This window comes from Momordica charantia (genome assembly GCF_013281855.1).
Source record: "Momordica charantia cultivar OHB3-1 chromosome 11 unlocalized genomic scaffold, Mcharantia_2.0 BLBB01000011.1, whole genome shotgun sequence".
NCBI classification, from domain to species: Eukaryota; Viridiplantae; Streptophyta; class Magnoliopsida; order Cucurbitales; family Cucurbitaceae; genus Momordica; species Momordica charantia.
In genome coordinates, this window is record NW_028275159.1 from 7,927,399 (window position 1) to 7,948,980 (window position 21,582).

At 35.1% G+C, this 21,582-nt stretch overlaps 2 protein-coding genes across 8 annotated transcripts; both read left to right on the forward strand.

The window, feature by feature from the left end:
* Positions 1 to 1,673: 1,673 nt before the first annotated feature.
* Positions 1,674 to 4,994, forward strand: LOC111010407 (G-type lectin S-receptor-like serine/threonine-protein kinase At4g27290). Its single transcript, XM_022283801.2, has 6 exons — positions 1,674 to 3,124; positions 3,214 to 3,333; positions 3,428 to 3,564; positions 3,662 to 4,110; positions 4,206 to 4,356; positions 4,610 to 4,994. Exons 1-6 carry the CDS (start codon positions 1,852 to 1,854, stop codon positions 4,913 to 4,915), a joined length of 2,436 nt encoding a protein of 811 aa, XP_022139493.1. The 5' UTR covers positions 1,674 to 1,851; the 3' UTR covers positions 4,916 to 4,994.
* Positions 4,995 to 8,508: 3,514 nt separating this feature from the next.
* LOC111010408 (receptor-like serine/threonine-protein kinase SD1-6) lies at positions 8,509 to 20,697 on the forward strand. 7 transcript variants are annotated; one of them, XM_022283802.2, is made up of 11 exons: positions 8,527 to 9,541; positions 10,213 to 11,686; positions 11,808 to 11,924; positions 12,500 to 12,630; positions 12,907 to 13,117; positions 13,202 to 13,439; positions 13,543 to 13,693; positions 13,769 to 16,736; positions 17,348 to 17,410; positions 17,500 to 19,024; positions 20,070 to 20,697. In XM_022283802.2, the coding sequence occupies exons 2-8, from the start codon at positions 10,420 to 10,422 to the stop codon at positions 14,072 to 14,074; spliced, it is 2,421 nt and encodes an 806-aa protein (XP_022139494.1). In that variant the 5' UTR covers positions 8,527 to 9,541; positions 10,213 to 10,419; the 3' UTR covers positions 14,075 to 16,736; positions 17,348 to 17,410; positions 17,500 to 19,024; positions 20,070 to 20,697. The 7 variants fall into 7 exon arrangements, with proteins under 7 accessions (XP_022139508.1, XP_022139494.1, XP_087975669.1 ...); XM_022283816.2 differs by lacking the exons at positions 13,769 to 16,736; positions 17,348 to 17,410; positions 17,500 to 19,024; positions 20,070 to 20,697 and having other exon boundaries at positions 8,509 to 9,541; positions 13,560 to 13,694; XM_088119543.1 differs by lacking the exons at positions 8,527 to 9,541; positions 10,213 to 11,686; positions 11,808 to 11,924; positions 12,500 to 12,630; positions 12,907 to 13,117 and having other exon boundaries at positions 13,186 to 13,439; positions 13,769 to 16,028; positions 16,669 to 16,736.
* Positions 20,698 to 21,582: the final 885 nt, after the last annotated feature.

A 21,582-nucleotide genomic window follows, 5' to 3' on the forward strand; every position in this document is an offset into this window, starting at 1 on the left:
TTTCTAGTACCATAGATGTGGGCAGGACGGATTTACTAAGAGTTGAGGGGCTGAAGTTTTTAGTAACTAGTATTAGTACTTAAAATTAAACCTAGTTCAATTGTCACACCCTCAACGTTCTTCTCTAGTAAATTACCAAGTTTTGGAAATTCGATTATTATATTCTTTTATATAATTTTTAACTTAAATTCTGCTGCGTTTAAATAAATTGACAATTTGAAGATTAATTATCTAATTTATATTTTACCCCTAAATAAAAATTCTGAATCAACCTGGATATAAAAAAAAATTAAAGATCCTATTTCAAGAGAATAAATAAATATTTTTTTACTATGGAATCATATGTTCATATTATCATAAAAAATGTAACCATGAAGCCGAATAGTAAAAATACAAGAACTAAGAAGTGAAAATCAGGGACTCGTTTTTAGAATTTTAATTTAGAGTTACATTTTTAACTTATATCAATTGGCCTCCATTATTTTAGAAGCTCCATTGTTGTCCCATCATTCAATTAAAAATTATCAAACGTCACTCAAATAAGTGAAAGTTATAGAAATTTAACCGGAAGAAAAGGGCAAACAGTTGAACCAAATAAAGTGATACGATTTTTCAAAGAGATTATACGTCTTTACTATATATTTTGAGCCCAAAGTCTTTCAAAGGCAAAGTCTCGTTGTTGGCTTTCTCTTCACTTCTTGCACTTGTAATTTTACCGTCAATGAACTAACGGGTCATACTCTAAGAAACAACATTAGTTAATTTGGTTAGAGGATCTATTATGGGCTAATGATGTTGTCACCAAAGATGCATATTTCCTTGAATTTCTTTTATCCATTTGTACTAAAAAAAACTATTAACGCGTTTTATTGATGTAGGAATTTGGTTTCAGTATCCAACATGATAACTACAACGAATGCTTGCACACAAAGAGAATTGCAAACTAGTGTGATGCTAAGCCTAAGACATTCTGATGCCTAAATAAACATAGAGTTTAATTGAGAGTAGCGAGAATAGAGTTGTGAGAGCATACTTTGTGCCTTAGGTCTCCTCTCTGGTTTATAAAGGGTTATTTCGGTCAATTCGGATGGATCAACTTGACCGAATTCGATCAACTCTGGTCTGATATGATCGGATGGTCCGTCTTAAGTAACTTGATGGTATAATTTTAGTCATAACACACATCATGCCTAATGAAAACCAACATTTAAGAGAGAGATTCTTGATTGGAAGTGTAAATTTAAATTTGTACTTTAATTTCAATAATTAACGATGACTTACTTGTGGAGACATAATAATTTTTAACTTAGTTTAAAAGGAATTGAATGCTTATTTAATAGTTTAGAATTTCTTTATGAATTTTTTAATCTTTTAATTATTTTATATTTATTCACATTCCCATTTTATCAATATTAAAAAAAATGGCCACAGAAAAAACTCAATGATAACTCTTACGGATTAATGTTGTGAATTGAAACATAACTCAATAATTAAACAAGTTATGAATTATGATTCGAATTATCCCGACATTTAGATTATGAAAAGTAAGTTTGATGGTGCAAATTAAAACCAAATTTCAACTTTTTATTATTTTAGGAAAGATTTTCCACAAAATAATATATTTTTAAGTTTCCAAGTAAAAAAAGCAGAGCCAAATTTTCGAAGTTAGTTGGGCAAAAAGAGAGACTTCTTTCAAAATATGAGCACAGAGCCACGAGTCAATGGCCGCCTACTTGATTTCTTCTCTTCTTCTCTTCTTCTCCATTGGCGTTTATTACCCTCCCAGTCCAGTGGCCTTTTAACGCACCCATTTCTTCTCCCGGCAAATCAAAGCAAACCCCAAATACAAAAATGGCAGATATTCGAATTCCTCCTCTGATTTCTCTCATACCAACAACTCTGTTTCTACTTTCTTCTCTGGCTATGGCCGTCGATTTCTTGATACCTCCTCAAAACCTCACCAATGGCGCCACGTTGGTCTCGGAGAAGTCGATTTTCGAACTGGGTTTCTTCCGCCCTGGAAATTCCACCGGATTTTATCTAGGGATTTGGTACAAAATCATCCCGACTCACACAATCGTCTGGGTCGCCAACAGAGAGAGCCCCATCAACGATTCTTCGGCGGTTTTGAAGATAAACTCCACAGCCAGTTCTCTCGCTCTGACCCAGAACGGCGTCGTTGTCTGGTCATCGAAGCCGTTGAGGGCAGTGGAGAATCCCAAGCTCCAGCTCTTGGACAATGGAAATCTGGTTCTGAAAGACGCGGATTCAGGGGAGATTTCGTGGCAGAGCTTCGATTACCCGACGGACACGTTACTCCCCGGAATGAAACTGGGGTGGGATTTCAGAACAGGGATCCACCGGTGGCTATCGTCGTGGAGAAACTCCAACGACCCATCTCCGGGGAATTTCACGTTGGAAATGATGAAAACCGCGTACCCAGAACCGGTGATGTGGAACGGGTCGAAGGAGTTCATGAGGAGCGGGCCGTGGAACGGCCTTCAATTCAGCGCGAAACCCACATCGGCTCTCCCGATTTTGGTTTACCACTACGAGAATTCCAAAAACGAGCTCTCTTACAGCTACAACCTCATAAACTCGTCGCTAATCGGGAGAATGGTGATGAACGAGACCAAATCTCGGAGGGAGGTTCTGTTGTGGTCGGAATCGGAGAAGAATTGGAAGCTGTACGCGACGATGCCGAGGGATTACTGCGACACGTACGGCCTCTGTGGCGCGTTTGGGAGCTGCGATATTGAGGAAACGCCGGCCTGCCAATGTCTGAAAGGGTTTCGGCCGAGGGTTCAGGAGAAGTGGAATCTGATGGATTATACTGAAGGGTGCGTTCGAAATCGGCCGCTGAATTGCTCTGATGAAACTGGGTTCGCCATCTTTCCGGGGCTGAAATTGCCGGATACCAAACTTTCTTGGGTCAATGAGAGTATGAGCTTGACTGAGTGCAGAGAGAAATGTATGAGGAACTGTTCTTGTGTGGCTTTTGCGAATACTGATATTAGGGGATCGGGAAGTGGCTGTGCGATTTGGATTGGTGAGCTTATTGATATTAAAGTGGTTCACAGAGGGGGGCAGGATTTGTATGTTAGAATGCTGGCTTCTGAATTGGGTATGTGCTTTTTCTTCTTTCTTTCTTTCTTTCTTTATTTCTTTCTATCTTTCTTGTTGTCTTATGGTTTTCTTGTTTCTTGAATGAAGAGACTAAGAAGACGAGTTCGGTTGTCGTCGGGGTTATCATCGGAGCGGCAGTTCTTGCGATCGCGGGGCTGGTTTTGGTTGGGTTCTACCTTATCAGGAGCAGGAGAAGAAGCTTGGAAGGTAAGAATGTTGGCAATACAAGTATGATGAAATTACTTTCTTTGATTTGCTTTGAAGTTTATGGGCTGAGAAATCAAAATCATATTGGCAACAGGAACAGGCAAGGACCTTGAAGGGCAGGATGAGGACTTGGAGCTCCCATTGTTCGACTTAACAACCATATCGAGTGCCACGGACAATTTTTCGAACTCGAACAAGCTCGGAGAAGGCGGGTTCGGCGCAGTCTTTCGGGTAAAATGAAATGCTTATACACGTAGTGAAAATGGGGATGATAAATTCATGATGTTGTGTAGAGTTGAGGAGAAATTTTTGGCAATGAACTTTTCAGGGTAGGCTTGTAGATGGACAAGAGATTGCAGTGAAGAGGCTTTCTAGCTATTCGAGACAAGGAACAGAGGAGTTCAAGAATGAAGTGATACTGATAGCCAAACTTCAGCATCGAAATCTTGTGAAGCTTTTAGGTTGCTGCATCCAAGGGGAGGAGAAGATGTTGATTTATGAGTACATGCCTAATAAGAGCTTGGACTCCTTCATATTTGATTCGGGTAGAAAGAAACTCTTAGATTGGAAGAAACGATTCAATATCATATGCGGAGTAGCGAGAGGAATTCTTTATCTTCATCAAGATTCAAGATTGAGGATCATACATAGGGATCTGAAAGCAAGCAACGTGTTGCTTGATATTGACATGAACCCGAAAATCTCGGATTTTGGAATGGCTAGAACTTTTGGGGGCGATCAGACAGAAGGAAATACTAGAAGAGTGGTTGGAACATAGTAAGTTTTTCATCTACAAAACCTCGATATTTATTAATATTATTATTGTTGTGGTTGTAAATTCATGAGTCCTGTGTTTTGATGATATCTTGTAGTGGGTACATGGCACCAGAATATGCGATCGATGGACAATTTTCAATAAAATCCGATGTCTTTAGTTTCGGTATTTTATTGTTGGAGATCATAAGTGGCGAGAAGAATAGAGGATTCTTTCGTCCCAACTCTACTCTCAACCTTATTGGACATGTAAGTAATTACATACTTTTCACTTTGCAATAATCTTGAGCTGAATAGTGTTAAATCATCATTCAACTCGACATTTGTGAGCTTGAACATTTGCACAAGGTCCACATATTACTGGAGTTCGAACATAGAACTTCTTATTCTGGTATCACGTTAAAATTACCAATCAAACCAAAAACTTAACTTAAGTTGACAGCTTACGGTAAATTTAATTGTTTAAAGACACCTTAACAGATAGTGCGATTTTCATGTTTAGGCATGGAATTTATGGAACGAAGGCAAACCACTGGAGTTGATTGACGCAAGCATTGGAGAGTCGTATGCTCTATCTGAAGTGTTGCGGTGCATCCATGTGAGCCTTTTGTGCTTGCAGCAACATCCCGAGGCTAGACCGACCATGTCGAATGTGGTTCTAATGCTCAGCAGTGAGAGCACCTTGGCGCAGCCCAAACAACCAGGATTCTACATGGAAAGAGATTCTCTTGAACCAGATTCTCATTCGGGTAAGAATGAATCTTCTACCACCAACGAATTAACTATTACCCTCCTCGATGCTAGATAAGTATCTACTTTTTACATGTTGTAATACTCTCTTAATACTTTGAATTTTTCTTAACAATAATACTTCAATGTTGACATCCCATCACTATTATTACATTTTTTTACTAGTTGGAGAGAGAAATGTTGGAAGAGAGATAACTTTTCTAGTAGATCAGCTTGAATGTAGGTGTTCTTCAGTCACCACCCAACATCCAAACATGCGCTCTTCTTCTGGATTGTTCACCTCTTAGCATTTTCATGTAAAGTTAATGTTGCATTTTTTTACTTGGATCTTTTAATAACAAAACTAAAAAGATTTTAGCATCAATAGAAACAATTGTCGATAGCATTCATTTTCAAATGAAGACTCGCCAACTCAGACGTAATTTAATTAGTTAAAAGTATTAGAGGGTAGTTAGAGATTTGAATTAAAACGAAAAAGAAAAAAACTTAATATATGAATTAATATGGGGTGTTTTTATAATATCTCAAAAAATTAAAGAGAATAAGTTTGGATAACCACTCTGAAAGGAATAATTAAAGTTGTTTTGTTCATTCCAAAATTATAATCTCATTTGAACACACAATAATTTTGTCTATTAAAACAAATAGATCAGTGTACTAATGTCATTATCTATTAATACACTTGTCAGTAACGTAAGTGCTAGTTGTTTAAAAGAAAAAACCTTGTAAATTATAAATAGTGACTTATTTATTTTAAAATTTTTAAAATTTCATTGAAAAATTAAAATTTTTTTTTCTAAGATTTATGAACTAAATAAATAAATACATCTCAAAGTGGTGCAGTAGCAAGCGCTCTAAGTATCAAAGTTTTGAGTTCAAATTTGGTATTTATAACTGTATTGCTCAATTAAGACAATAAATTTCGGTTATAAGAATATATAATGTAAGCCACAATATGGATTTTGAAAAATAAAAAAACAAACTAATTAAATAAATACAAACCTTAAATTTCAGGGTTAAATTTGTAATTCAAACACCCTTTAAATGAAAACTAGAATTCTTACCTCCAATTAAATGCATTTCATTAATTGTCGAAAAAAGACAAAAAGAAAAAAAAAATCTTTTGGCACTTCATAATCGCAAGTACGTTGTCCACAATTCTACAATAAATGGTTGCCATCCAACTTAATGAAGTCACTTTGGAAGTTTCCTTTCTTTAATTTATTATTTACGTGGATTCCAAATGGAGTGAGATAAATATTTTCAGTATTTTTTTAGTACAACAAGTAAGGTGGATGGTGAATGATTCAAATTCATGACATTTGATGAGAGATTGATACCAATTATTGTTGGGTTAAACTCATGTTTGGCATAAATATTTTCAGTATTACTACTTTTTTACAATCCTACATTATAAACAATAGAGAGAATTCAAACTATAACGTATAAAAACAGATATTATCTTATCATTTAAATATATACTTACAACTAAACTAGTGGCATATTAAAAAAGACTGCGCTGGTGTTTTATTTTTATGTTCGTATTTATTTTCTATCAAAAGAAATATATATATACTTACAATTTACAGTATTATTGTTGACGTCAATTGTTTCTTTTTATTTTTTTTATCACATTTTAAGTTTTAAAATAATAATATAACTATTGACCCGAATATAGTTCAATTGGTTAAAATATTTATTTGCGATCATTTACGCATATCATATTGTAATTTTAAAAAATAATAAAAATAAGAATACAACTCCTATTTTCCATGGTGGCTTCTAATTTTGGGAATATTCTTAAATAAAATAATAGGCTAGGGCTAAGGCTAGAGCATCCACTTGAAAATCCAAATACTTGAGTTAAGTTGAATTAAGTAAGTATTATTTAGATTAAGACGAGTGGGACTGTACTAAGCTCCTTTTTATAATTTGAGCTTGTTCTTAATTCACTTAATTTTCCTTTTTTTAGTACCACTTTTAAATGAATTTTAATTATAAGGAGCCAATAGAACTTAATTAATGAAAAATAAATTTAGAATTATATGTGAAAGTTAAATTTAACAAAACCGAAAAGAAAAAACAGCAAAATCCCATTTCTATTATTTTCTGTTTTGATTTTTTCTTCAGTTATCCAATCAAATAAATTTCTCACTGCCTTTTATGAATAGAAGGTAAAAAAAATTTTGTGGCGTATATCAAGTTGATAGACCTAAATATTTCTAAACTTTTAATTTCATGTATTATATGTATTTGTCGGGTTAGTTTAACTTTTACGTAGTACACTAATTGTATTAACTAAAAAACAATCCCTTAAAAAACCAAGCAATAATTTTAGTCCTTACTATAATTTTATTACCTAATATACTCAACTAAGGCTGACTCAATTGACCTATGTGATGTCAATACATGCATCCATGCCAACACGTTAATACACATATTAGAAGTTATATTACTTATTTGTTAGAAGAAAAATTAAGATAGATATTATGAAATTTTATAGGTTAAAGTGGAACATCTCTGAAAGTCTGGAATAAAACGAAATTTAAACTTTTTTTAAATACCTAAACAACTCTACTTTATACCACTTTTTTAGACAATTCCAAGATAGCTATTTAACATTATATTTTTAAAATTTAGATTAAATTATAAGTTTAGTTATTGAGTTTTTATTTTTATTTTATTTATTTTGATCTAATAGATCTATTAAAATTCCTCGATCTCGCTTGGTGTGGGGCTTTGTTCGGGGGGCCGCCTTGCGTTATTTTAGAAAGGAGAGAATTTCATAAAGTCACTGGTCCTGCCTAAGGACATATCGGTTGAAGTAGATTCTTCTTTTCAATCGGGTGGAAAACGAATCGACATCTCGATGTGAGACAAAAAAAGTCCAAATTGACTCATTAACTTACGAGGGAATTTTCGGTGGAGCGGTGGAATGCGTAGAGATCGGAAAGAACAACAATGACCATTTCTGAACCTTTCTTTCTCGTCCCACGCCCCCTTTACTAATAAAGGAAAGAAAGTATCGACCAAAACCACATTCCTTTTGCGTGCAGATGTAGCTAAAGTGTCTACGCAGCAGAGCGATGACCCGAGAGCGGATTCTCCACCGGCATGAAGAAATGAGACGGCTATCTCAAGGCACAGCATGACCTACAGGCAACACTGGCGAGACTTGGGAAGGCAACCCAATTGAAAAAGGAAATGTATATCGATACGTTCAATCGAGTCCCGTTTTCTATTCCTCTCACTTAGATTAGGCACAAAATCGTCTATGTGGACCACCAGACATTGCAAAAATGAGGGTATTACTCGCTGGCATGCGAGACGACGTTGCTGAGTATGTGAAGATGTCCTAGACATAGAGGAACCATACCAATTCATCCCGCGTTATAAGTGGAAAAAAAATGAATTTTGTATTTTATGTCTAATAAAATTCCAACGTGTTTAATAATTCTGGAAATTTTAAAAAGTATTAAAAATTAAAAGTGTGCTATTAGACAAAATTTGTATAATAATTGAAAATTAGGACTAAATTTATAATATAAGTTATATAACATTGGTTTAACGACTCGATTCGAACTAAAAATGTACTTTCCACGTTGTCCTCCCTGCTCTCTTCGCCGGCGTACAGAGGAGCATTCCAAATTGCTACATCGTCGGACGTAAAAAAAAAGATAGAAAGAATGAAATAAAGAAGAAAAACAAGAAACAGAGCAGCAGTTTTCATGATTAAGCTTTTCGAATGGAAATTCTCGAGGATTCATTCTCAGCGGCTGCCGGCGACGACCACCACGACGACTCCGCAAACCAAAATCATGCCCGTAGAGGCTCAAATTACTCCGTTCTCACCAATTTGAACCTGAACGTCCCGATTTCCAATCCAGGACGCACTGATTGTGGGACGAGAAGTGGAAGGCCTAGTTTCTGGATGAGTCCTTTCTAACAATGGCGGCAGTCTCAGTTAGGCATCCGACTGCGAGCAATAATCGTTGGTCATTACCTCACCTGGTTCTCATTGCTAAGTTATCAGCGATGACAAACAGTTAGTGCTTCAGCTTTTATTCGCTTTGATTTCACATTGCTATCTCCGTCTTTTCCTAAAGCTCAGGTGAAGTGCCTAATGATTTGTCTTATTTCTTTTGGATTGAGTTGTCGCTGTACTGATTTATTAGTTACTTTTATTGAATCGTTTATTTTAGTTTCTGCTACATATAGTCAAATAGTTCTAGGGACTGTGAAGTGTTTGATGACGAATTTCTGCAAATTCAGTCTATGAACCTCGATTCTTCTGGCTGATGTTTGATTTATGCAGTTTTAGCAGTAGTTCGATTTAAAGTGTTTTGCGGCGATGAAACAATGGTTGCACAATGCTGATTACACTGCTTCTCATTTTTGAGTTTATGTATTTTATATTGTCTCCTTGGTTCTTCCTGCATGGATCACACCTGCTTATGGAATGCCGCGTCAGGAATCGAAAGATGGTATGCTTTTTATATGTTTCGAGGGTAGAAAAGATGATGTGAAACGATGTTGCAGCTCGGTTGCTCTTTCCTGCGCCCTGCAGGAAGAATTCGTGTCACAAGCGTCCGGATTTTGGGAGTTACAGAGGACCAAGTGGCTGAATTATGTTATACCCCAACACTGCAGTTGCTGTTGTTTAAAACTCTAGCTGCTGTTGTTGGTAAGACTTCTAAACTTTGGATTTTGCCTCATGTTACTTTTTTTGTCTTAATGTACGAAGCTTGTTAGTGTAAGGTTTACCTTGCCACGTACTTCGGTATATAGAAAGATCCAGCCGAGGGACATAGACCTTTGTCAAAGGATTTCAATCTTATAAATGTTCTGTGTAACATAGAGCAGTGATGTTTTTGAAGCCCGGTGAATTTTGTTCTTCCGTCTCTCTCTCAAAATTTGAGTTTAGATGAACTCGAGCCCCACTGATTGATGTGATTAGTATAGGTATTAAAGCCACGATATAATGCGTATAATTTGCCTTATTCTTTTTCTCTTTGAATGAAAGGATAGTCTGGTTCCTAGCCATCACTCATGAAAGCAGAAACTTTAGTCCCCTCCTGGTATCATTGTTCTTGTTTAGTAATTATTTCTTAAAATGAAATAACAAATTTGGATTCAATGTTTTGAGATGGTGCAGCCTAATTATTTTATAGGAAATATTTGTCTTCTGAGGATTAAAGAATTTATTTATTTTCAATCTCCTATTTTCTCTTCTTCCTTGGGTTTAGTTTATAAAAGTTATTGAGTAAGATTGCATATTCGCTAATAGTTTATTTGATTTACTGCTTCTGAGTAATAATTTAGTGGTTAAATTTGCTACCTATAATGAAGTTTCAGTCGCAGGCTGCACATGTTGGAACCATAAAGACTTGCAGCAGTTGAAATTGTCAATCATGGGTCCCCTATCATTAATTGTGAAATTTAATTTTACACCTAACAAATGTTCATCATGAACCTAAGAAAAGAATGCGTTGGAGCTAGCAGGGTCCAAATGATCAGACAACCAGTCAAGTTGTTGGCAAACCAAACGGAACCCAATGCAGAATGGCAAATTTTCCTCTGATGTCTATTGTTACGACTGTATTTTTATATTCTTCTTTCAATATCTCTGTGGCTGTTGATTTCTTAACAGCTTCTCAAAACCTCAGTGATGGCAACACCTTGGTCTCTGAAAAAGGATTTTTTGAGCTGGGTTTCTTCAGTCCCGGAAATTCCAAGAACCGTTACTTGGGAATTTGGTACAAAATCATCCCAATTTCCACTGTTGTATGGGTCGCCAACAGAGAAAACCCGCTCAACAATTCTTCTGGTATTTTGAGAATAAATACCACAGCCAATTATATTGTTCTCACCCAGAACAGTACCATTGTTTGGTCAACGAAGTCGTTAAAGCAAGTGGGAAATCCCAGGCTACAGCTCTTGGACAATGGAAATTTAGTCCTGAAAGACGGGAACTCAAGGGAGTTTTTGTGGCAAAGCTTCGATTATCCAACTGATACATTGTTGCCAGGAATGAAGCTAGGATGGGATTTTAAGAACGGCATAAACAGAAGATTATCAGCTTGGAAAAACTCAGACGATCCATCTCCTGGAACCTTGAACATGGAAATGGAGAATCATAGCTACCCAGAACCTGCCATGTGGAATGGTACCCAAGAGTTCATGAGAACTGGACCTTGGAATGGGATTCGGTATAGCTCCAAATCTAACTCTGGTCTCCCAATTTTGGTATACCACTATGTGAATAATAAAAATGAGCTTTACTTCAGCTACCAGCTGATTAACAACTCTCTGATTGGAAGAATGGTGTTGAACCAATCAATGTTCAGGAGAGAGGCCATATTGTGGTCAGAAGCTGAGAAAAACTGGAAGGTATACGCCACGATGCCGAGGGATTACTGCGACACATACAACGTTTGTGGTGCCTATGGGAGCTGTAACATTGAGGATATGCCTTCTTGTCAATGTCTAAAAGGGTTTCGGCCAAGGGTCCTGGAGAAATGGAATCTCATGGATTATACAGAAGGGTGTGTCAGAAATAAGCCTCTGAATTGCTCGGATAAAGTTGGCTTTGCAAAGTTCCCGGGACTGAAACTACCTGACACCAGATTGTCCTGGGTTAATGAAAGCATGAGTTTAAGTGAATGCAGGGAAAAATGCTTGAGAAATTGTTCTTGTATGGCGTTTGCCAATACAGATATCAGAGAATCAGGTAGTGGTTGTGCCATTTGGCTTGGTGATCTTATTGATATTAAAGTGGTTCTAAAAGGTGGACAAGACTTGTATGTTCGAGTACTCGCTTCTGAGTTGGGTATGAACCTTATTCTCTGCTATAATTTCTTTGCAGCAGTCAATTTTTATAGTTTTCCTTCCTAGCTCTGTTTCAAGTGTTTGTTTGTTTTTTTTGTTTTTTATTAAATATTAAAATGAAGACAAAAAGGAGGCGAGTTCGGTTGTCATTGGCATTATAGTTTCAGCTGCAGTCCTTATAATTGCCGGCTTGCTTTTGGTTGGATTTTACATTATTAGAAGCAGGAAAAGCCTTGAAGGTAAGATTTGCACCCGAATTGTCTTCATTTTTTTTATGATTACGAAGCTTTCTGTTAGGAATTTTTCCAGCTCCTACTACTGATAACTTACAGGATTGGAAGTGTTAATCAAACTGTAATTTCTAATTCGGGGAGTAAAGATCAACATGATGGACAGTAATGATTTGTGGGATGAGATGGGCAAAGAGCTTCTGGTTTCTTATAAGAAATCTAGTCTGAGTTGTGAGAAGCAGACAAAATGCTTCTAGGAAGTTATAACATTTAGAAACAACATTTTTTTTTCCATCGTTTTGATTGGAAATTTTTATGCATAATTATATCATGAGGTCGCTGAACAAGAATGGGGGCTGTTCCCTGAAAGCTTGCATGTTTTAAATTTCAAGTGTCCTAGATTGCTCGAGGAATAGATTCATGATTATTTGTTTGTATGTCCTTGTTCTAGTTTGATGATTTTAGCTCCCATTGTAGAATGTGAAGCTTCAACCAAGAAGAAATAGATCATAGAACTATATAAATCTGATTAAATCATTTTTGCTTTAATTTACTCTGAGAAATCATAATAAAATTGGGAACAGGTAAGGAATTAGAAGGGCAAGAGGAAGACTTGGATCTCCCATTATTTGACCTTTCAGCAATATCAAATGCCACAGACAATTTTTCAAACTGTAACAAGCTCGGAGAAGGTGGCTTTGGTGCAGTATTTCGGGTAACATTTTGTGTACTAAAGAAAATATTTTGAAAAGAATAATACTTCACTATTGATTGATTAGTAGGAAATTTGATAACTATTTAACTTAAAAAAAAAAAAGAAAAAAAAAATCTCACATATCTTTCCCTTTTTGCATTCCACTCTTATATTGGTAAAAAATACAGTGGTGGTCAGCATGAGACTGTTGACTAGCAAGTAGCTAAGTGTTATTCTTTTGAAAAGGATGATTTTAATATAATGCAATTGATTGAAACTTTGAAAATGAACTTTCAGGGTAGACTCACAGATGGACAAGAAATTGCTGTAAAGAGGCTTTCCAGCTATTCAAAACAAGGGGCCAATGAGTTCAAGAATGAAGTAATACTTATTGCCAAACTTCAGCATCGGAATCTAGTAAAACTTTTGGGTTGCTGCATCCATGAGAAAGAAAGAATGCTGATTTATGAATACATGCCTAATAAGAGCTTGGACTCCTTCATATTTGGTTTGAATATGTGAAAGACTCTGTTACTTCAGTCTTTGATAATTTTCTTTTTAACTAACTTTGGCTCATTATGTTATTGGTCAGATTCTGCTGGAAGGAATCTTTTAGATTGGTCGAAGCGATTCAATATCATATGCGGAATAGCTAGGGGGATTCTTTATCTTCATCAAGATTCTAGATTAAGGATTATACACAGAGATCTGAAACCCAGCAATGTCTTGCTTGATATTGATATGAACCCAAAAATCTCAGATTTTGGAATGGCTAGAACTTTTGGTGGAGATCAAACTGAAGGAAATACTAGGAGAGTGGTTGGAACATAGTAAGTTTCTCTAGAATTTCTCATTCACCTCCACAAAACCTCAAATTTTGTTGATCCATGAGTTTTTTGTTCTACACCTTTTATGGTGTGTCTTACATTACAGTGGGTATATGGCACCAGAGTATGCAATCGATGGACAATTTTCTATAAAGTCGGACGTATTTAGTTTTGGCATTCTATTGTTGGAGATTATAAGTGGACAGAAAAATAGAGGATTTTATTGCTCGGACCATACTCTAAACCTTATTGGACATGTAAGAATACATACCTCAGACTCATTCATTATAAACCATAATCCTCAACTAAATGGTATAGTTTTCCATGTTTAGGCGTGGAAGCTATGGAAAGAAGGAAGGCCACTAGAATTGATCGACCCATCCATTGGAGACTCGTATGCTCTATCTGAAGTACTGCGATGCATCCATATTAGCCTTTTATGCTTGCAACAACATCCTGAGGATAGACCCATCATGTCCAATGTGGTCCTAATGCTAAGTAGTGAGAGTGCCTTAACGCAACCGAAACAACCGGAATTTTATATGGAAAGGGATTCATTTAAAGTAGACTCTCTTTTGAGCAGGAATGAATCTTCTACTACTAATGAATTAACTACTACCGTCTTGGAGGCTAGATAAGTTCCTACTTTTCAGATATTGTACCTAATCTTTGTCAATGTTTTGGATTCTTCTGAATTGTTCTCTCTTTTGTAATTGTAATTGTGTTTAATCCAAGTCTTGAACTCTATAATAACAAGCCTGTTGCGATTGCAATGAGAACGAGGTAAATTTCCTTGAGCTTTCTTAACGAAATAAATTGATAATTAAGGTGACTGCAAATTGTCACTCGATTAGTCTCAACTGTCAAAGGAACTTCTATAATGAATTTATGCTTCTTGTGGGGTTGAGGAAACTGAGGAAATCTATTTTAATTTCTAGCTAGTCACTTCAATTCCTTAGAGGTCGTCATATGCTCCAGCAATTTAACTATTGACCCTACTTGTGCTGCTGTTGTTTTTTCGGTATTGTAATTGGGAAGAGATGAAATAATGTTTGAAGACGAGTTTGATAACATTGAGATGGTTGGACTAGAGTCAGGATTTGTTATTTTGGGGTAGAAATGTCCAAGCTGTAGTTATTGTTCTCTTGTATTGCTAGTTTGTGTAGAAGTTGAAGGTTCTTCCTCGTAACTGTTTTCTTTTTGCTTTGCTTACCCCCTTTTTATCCTCTTACATCTCAATTTTTAGTTATTGGACAAGTGCACCGTTTCTGATCTTTCTATTAGACTATCGACCAAAATTATTTGATCAAATTTTTTTAAGACTTGAAATTGTGTCATCTCTTCTGACCTGATCAATGCTATCCAATCCCTTTCCCCAGTTAATTTGTAGTCAGTCCTTTCGGTGTCCTTATATCTGCCTAAAAGTATGCTGCTGTCTATTTCATTTTCTTTTCATGTTTTTTCATTTCATATGATGAAGCTGTGTTCTTTTTGGACTTCTTGAAAGCTATTGCACCGAAAAATGGTAGAAGTTTCTCCAGACTACCTTATCTTAAATCCCATATCAGTGTTCCATCATTTCAAGATTGATGTTTACATTTTTATGTCATATCACTTGTAATTCTATCTAAAGATAAAGATATTTATTTCGTTCCTATTTAGCAGTCTGACTTGAAATTCCCATTCAACAAGTTTATAATAGCACGTATGTGTGAAGGGATTACTTAGAAAATTGCACATATTGTTGCCATGTCTTATCGGTTCCTGTACTGCATATAGTACATTTGTCCCTTTACATAAACTCGCTTAGTAGTTTGAATTATTTTTTGATCTTTTCTGTACATAGAAGAGCATGCTTCAATTTTTTTTCCTGTTAATTTTCTGTACTCCACCTTATTTTAAAATCTTCATGCATTTGCATTGGATTATCATTTGCTCTGGTCAAGTAGAAGTTATATTTCAACCTCGCCTACACTTCTGTCAAGCTAGATTGTACAATAGGCGTTAAAGGAATGTGATCTCAGCGTCTCACCCGAAGTCTAATATCAGCATGGATGCAAAGAAGCTTACATCTCTTCAGTGGTTCAAGTTGATTGTGCAGGCCTGCGATATTGGCTTCTCTGGGGAATCAAATCATATAAACAGGCTTGAATAAACCTTGTCTTTTTATCTGGCCTAACATGCCTCCATGCAGCTGAAAATGGAGATGCTGCAGGGATTGAGTAAGACGACTTGAATTTTTATTGTTCATCCGTGAGTCTTTTCCTGGAGAAAGAAATATGAAGTTTAAATTCTATCTTTAACATTGGTTGCGCATGGGATGGCAAATGAGAGACATTCAAGTAAAAGCAATTGTGTAAGTTTTGTTATTGGCTTTGCATTTCTCTTATTTCTTTCATTTATTTGTTTTCTTCTTTTTTCACCTTCAGGTTTTCCTCTATATGTAGACGTGAAATACTATTAGTGCAAAAGCTTCCAGTGGAAAGTTTCTGGAAGCTTTTTCATATGCATTGTTTTCCATTCTTACTGGTTTTGGTTTCATGTTGGGCTGCATTAAGGCCCATCCCTCAAGCTGAAACTGTAGTCCTGCTGGTATCCTTGTTCTTCTGTTTAATAATTAATTCTTAGAATGAAATGACAATTTCGGATCCAATACTTTGAGATCGTTCAGCCTAATTTTTTTTCTAGAAAGTTGTCCCCTTTGAGGATTAAAGAAATTTCTCTTTTCAATCTCTCAATTTCTGTTCTCCCTTCGGTTTCTTTATAAGAGTCACCGAGTAAGACTGCATATGCTCTAATAGTCTATTTGATGTCCTGTTTCCGAGCAAGAATTGAACAGTGACAATATTTGCTGCCTATAATGAAGTTTCAGTTGCAAGTTGCACATGTTGGAACTTCAAATTCTTTTTAATATTTAAGCGGCTTCTAGTATTATATGAATATTTATCTTTACCACTGTGATTTGAATATCAGTTTTTACTGCCTTAAATTACATTAAATTTTAATGAGATTCTCACAAGACCAAGTGCGCGAGACAATCCATGCAGGAGGAAAGTAAAGGTCTGTTGTACATTTTTCTTCTGCTTTTATTATGTTAACTTTAATTGGATGATGCAGCCTTTGAAAGGATTTAACATTCAATGCTATTATCAGTTCTTTGACATTCTAGTAGTGGTTTTTGCACACGTTAAAAATTCCTGTCTAGGTACTTGTAATCCTTACCTTCCATCAGATGAACGTATGGACGACTCACTTCACCAAAGAAAGAGCGGTGTGGGGTCATTTCTAAGTTGTGCTTAGGTACATCCACATCTTCATGAGATAAATTAGGGAGAGAGGAGGGAGTGGGGGGGCCAAAAGTAGTATGCTTAGGAAGACATAATTATGCAACCCTTTTTCATTCTTTTATGGGGGTTGACAGTAGAGACATGACACACCACTTTCCTCTCTTTTTAGATGCATTTGAAATGGGGCCAACATTCTCTCTCATACCCCATGTCTGTTTGCAACACCTCACCAACCGTGCACGGTTTCAAATATTTATTGGTCAAACACATTACATTGGAAGAAAAAACATGCTTATATCTCCATGTTCTATAACACTTCCAGGCATACTGGTAATACTGTATCAGCACAGAGAAACACTGTTTTCCAGCATATTTTCTTGTGTACATATTTTTTCAACTGCTGCATGAATATGTTCCCCACCATTACCCCCTCTGTATGTCATATAAATCCCTATCCACTGGTCACTCCATTTTCTCAGAAAAGAAATGTGAAAAGTTGAAAGAGGGAGAGAGAGAGAGACAGAAACTCACAAAAAAGGAAGCTTTAATATGCCCCTTGTTCTATATTAGATTTTTATCATGTTCTAAAAGAGATACTTTTCTTGCGTACTTGTGGTCAAGCAGGTGTTCATGCTGTAAGGACCCACTGGCTATCCTATCAAGCGACACGAAGCGATGGGCTGAAAGGTTAAAACCTAAGAAGCCATATTTCTCTTTAGTATTGGACATAAACTTCATGGTCTAATCACTTCGATGCTTTGAATTTTCTTTTGTAGGAACCAGAAACAAATATTATATTAATTCCAAGCACTAAGCTTAGTGATGGAAAATCGTTGCTTTGGAATCACAAAACCCTTTGTTGTCATCTTCATGATTTTTAAATCTCTTTTTGGTCCATCATGTCAGGTATTTCCTTTTTAAATTAATGTTTATCCTTTGCTACATGCTACACCATAATCAAAATGCATGTTATATGCCTCGCCACAAAGTGTTATCTAATCGTGGCCTTCAAAAGTAGCCGACCAACAGAAACTCAAAAACTCATATTATTGGTGATAACATGTGATTTGTGTCCTCAATCGCAGAAACCCATTGGCTGTATTTTCCTTTTTTTCCTTTCCTGTCTTTTTTAATTCTTATGTAAATATTACGAATCAGGGGCAATAACTTGCTAATGGTCTTTTTCTTACCTAATCAGGAAGTGTTCCTTAATAGTTGGTCTTCCGTTTGGTCAATGGAGTCATCATTATAGATCTGGCTTCCATTTTCTTATGTAAGAAACAATGTCATAATATTGGCAAAATGTTCCGTAGACACATCTAATCCGAACCTCACTTAAAATAAGATGTAGTGCTTAGAAGTAACGATATCCTGTAAAGTTAGAGATAAGATGTTTGATTAATGACTCCATTTGTTGGATGAACAAGAAGCTGAGTCCAGCTAGAACCCAGTTCTTAACTACATCATATTATGCTTTTTATTTAAAGCAATTTGATTTGAAATAAGCTTTTAACTCTAATATTCTATCATGTTTTTCACTCTTCTTATATTGTAGTCTGATGTGACAACAATTTGGTCCTATTAAATGTATTCTAGTTTACCTGAAGTTTAATATAATAATGCCTAAGCTCGACTTTTTCATTCTGGCTAAAACGGTCCTTGTGGTGCAAATTAGTGCTTGATGATTTGGATGTTCAGCATTGAATATCAAGTTATCCTATCATAAAAATGTGTAATCCCATTCTTGACAATATCTGGAAGCTTATGTTTCGTTATTCCCCAGCACAGACGCGTGGATAACCCCATGATTGAAAAGATTTAATGTCAATCATAAATCTTTAGGGGTACTTTTGGAAGGGGACTGTGCATTCGCACAAAATGTGGTGTTCCAAATCCGACATGATAGGCACACAGTGAAGCATTCAAAACTTTTTTGTTTCCAATTTTTTATATAGGAGGAATGGCGGAAAGGGAAAAAAAAGTTTAACATAGAGCACCTTATCCCAACTTGTAACATTTTAATTTTCATGGAGGAAGACAGATGTTTCTATTAGTTTATATATTTGCTTTCACCATCTGATTTCCACCCATAAAGGGGAATTTACTTTCTGCAGAAATTTTGTGACACTGTTTCATTTTCTTATCAAGGGGAGGCCGGCCATCATTTTCATTTGTAATGATGCTGATGACGATCCTGTTGTCGGGGAAAAACATGCATGGAATGAACTACGTGTCGATATGAGGGCAAATTAGCTCCGTGGAAATGGAGAGAGATTGGAAAGCATTGCAGAAATTAATCAAGTATGTGATAAGCCTTTATACTTATTTTTTTTGCTTTGTTTATTTATTTATTTTTTAGTTCTTCTAAATTTCCGTCGACAATTTTCTATCTAGATATTTTCATAATTACATCTACATTCATAATTGCATCTACATTTGACAAGGGATGAATCGACATTTTCATAGCATCATAAAAAATCTATAAAATATAATCTCGACATTTCTATCTATATCCACGTTTAAAATTGTTATGTTTAACCACTTTAAATTTCTGTTCATTTGGTTGCGATTGAGACGAACATTTCTTTACTCAGCATACTAAGTCTGAATTCATTGCATAGCACCGAAAGAATTTTAAGATTCCTTTTTGTTTTTTTCCCTTTATGTTATTCGGATTTTGTTGTGTGATTAAATGTGGGTCGAATAATCTAATTTTAATTGAAATAACAAATAGAGCAACCACCACCATTGTTATTTGCTGATTAAATATATGCTTTGGTTCTTAAATTATATACCATTTTTTATTTTCTAGTCTTTAATGTTTAAAAAAACTTCCAACTTAACAATATTATTAGAATTGAATGGACGGAATGATGGTACAAATATTTGAAGCGTCATGTGATATCGGATGGATCTTCTTACTTCTTATTAGGTGAGATAAAATTTGATTCTTAATTCATAAAGAGGTTAGTTTAATTTGACTTTAAATCAGGTTCAAGTAGAGTGAAATAGATGTTTAATATTTTGATTACCATTTACTCATAAAAACAATATTTTTTAAATATCACATTACATACCATTAGCTACTCCATAATCATTATTAAGGATATGATTTAAATTTTTTTAAACATATGTAGGATGAGAAATTGAAACTTTTGAGAACATCGAGGATGAGATGAAAGAATGATATATATATTTAGCCTTCTACTTTTACGTTTTTTATTTTTATTTTTATTTTTTTCTCTTCTACAGGATTTGTTTTGTGATATTATGATGTCTGAAATTTATTTAACCTCATCATGTGTATTCAGAAAGCAACAGTATTTTTACATGTGAAACTTGGCAGTGGCTTATAAAGGAGGATCAGGAACACAACACCTGGGAAGAGATATAGCTGAATTTCACCATATGCTTCAATTTTGTTTTGTGTTTCTGCTTTGAACATGATTGTTTAAGGTCATTAGTCTGTTTTGTTTTCTTGCTTTTGCATTGGATAATAATAATGAAAGTTGCATTGAATTAGCAGGTCAGAAAAAGCTGTGAGAGAGCCTCGAATCTGCCATGAATTGGAAGCTACGCCTTCAATTCCTATGGCCCTGCAGTGTCTCTATAAACTGGAGAAAATGGCTGTGTGAACCCATAATTTTGTGCCCCTTTCCAAGTGGGGAGCTGTGAATCAAACTGTCTATGGAAATAATAATTACCATTCATATTAGGCTAAGTTCAACATTTTGTATATATAAATTATAGGTTAAGTAGATCTCTGGCTTTGTTATAAAGATTGTGTTAGATCTCCTGGTGATGTTTCGAAAATTGTAATCCTCCTTTCGTTATCGGGTTGTGTTGTGTTTTAGCCTCGAGTTTAAGCTGTTGACTATTTTTAAGTAGGATGGTAGTGAGTTGGATATGTTACAAAATTAAAATAGGTTAAAATACTATTTTGGTTTATGTGCTTTCAATATTGGTTCATTTTAGTCCATATATTTTAAAAATGTTCATTTTTTTAGTACAACATGTGGGGATGGGTGATCGAACTCACAACCTCTTGGTTGGAGATATATTTCAATTACCGTTAAGCTATACCCACTTTAGTTTTGAAAATGTTTATTTTGGTCTCTATATTTTTAACTTTGGTTCATTCTAATACATATACTTTGAAAACGTTAATTTTGGTCATTGTACTTTTAAAAAGTGATCATTTTAGTTATATTTGCAAAATTTTAACACAAATTTTACACATAATAGAAACTCTTTAGTATAAATTAATATTTGTATTTTAAAACTTATATTGATTGTAATGTTGTGTTGAAATTATGATAGAAAAAAATAAGATTAAAAATAAAATGGGAGGACCAAAATGATAACTTTATAAAAGTACAGAGACCAAAAATGAATAAAAACTTAGAGTTTAAGGACTAAACTAGTATTTTAACCTATACCATACGACTTTTTAATATCATGCTTTTTTTTTTGGGTGAGAATTTGATCCAAAAATTTTAGAACCATGCTATATGCTTCATTGATTAATGATTGAATTATATATATTTAGTGTATGACATGCCTTTTAAAGTGTATTTAGTGGACTAAAAGTGTTTCTTAAAAAAAAAAAAAATAAATTGGTAGTGTTGGTTAAAATTTTAAAGCTGTTAAAAGTGTGTGCATAGAAGTAGAAGGCCATTTTATAACCAAAACACAGAGAAATTGGAACCCTCTGAAGAAAATGTAAATTTGCATGTGATTAGGCATTTGTTTATACTCAAAACCTACATAAACATATTTTCTAAAGACAGTCAAAATTGGCTAATCTTTTGTTTAATGAATTCAAGTTACAAATTAATAAATAGAGTCTCCCAACTCTT

Bases quoted from the DNA above. Each gene is read 5' to 3' on its own strand.
- LOC111010408 (XM_022283802.2), top strand. From the start codon at position 10,420: ATGGCAAATTTTCCTCTGATGTCTATTGTTACGACTGTATTTTTATAT. The intron at 11,925-12,499 runs GTAAGATTTGCA...AATTGGGAACAG, and splicing joins AAGCAGGAAAAGCCTTGAAG to GTAAGGAATTAGAAGGGCAA. The intron at 12,631-12,906 runs GTAACATTTTGT...ATGAACTTTCAG, and splicing joins GCTTTGGTGCAGTATTTCGG to GGTAGACTCACAGATGGACA.
- LOC111010407 (XM_022283801.2), top strand. From the start codon at position 1,852: ATGGCAGATATTCGAATTCCTCCTCTGATTTCTCTCATACCAACAACT. The intron at 3,125-3,213 runs GTATGTGCTTTT...TCTTGAATGAAG, and splicing joins AATGCTGGCTTCTGAATTGG to AGACTAAGAAGACGAGTTCG. The intron at 3,334-3,427 runs GTAAGAATGTTG...TATTGGCAACAG, and splicing joins CAGGAGAAGAAGCTTGGAAG to GAACAGGCAAGGACCTTGAA.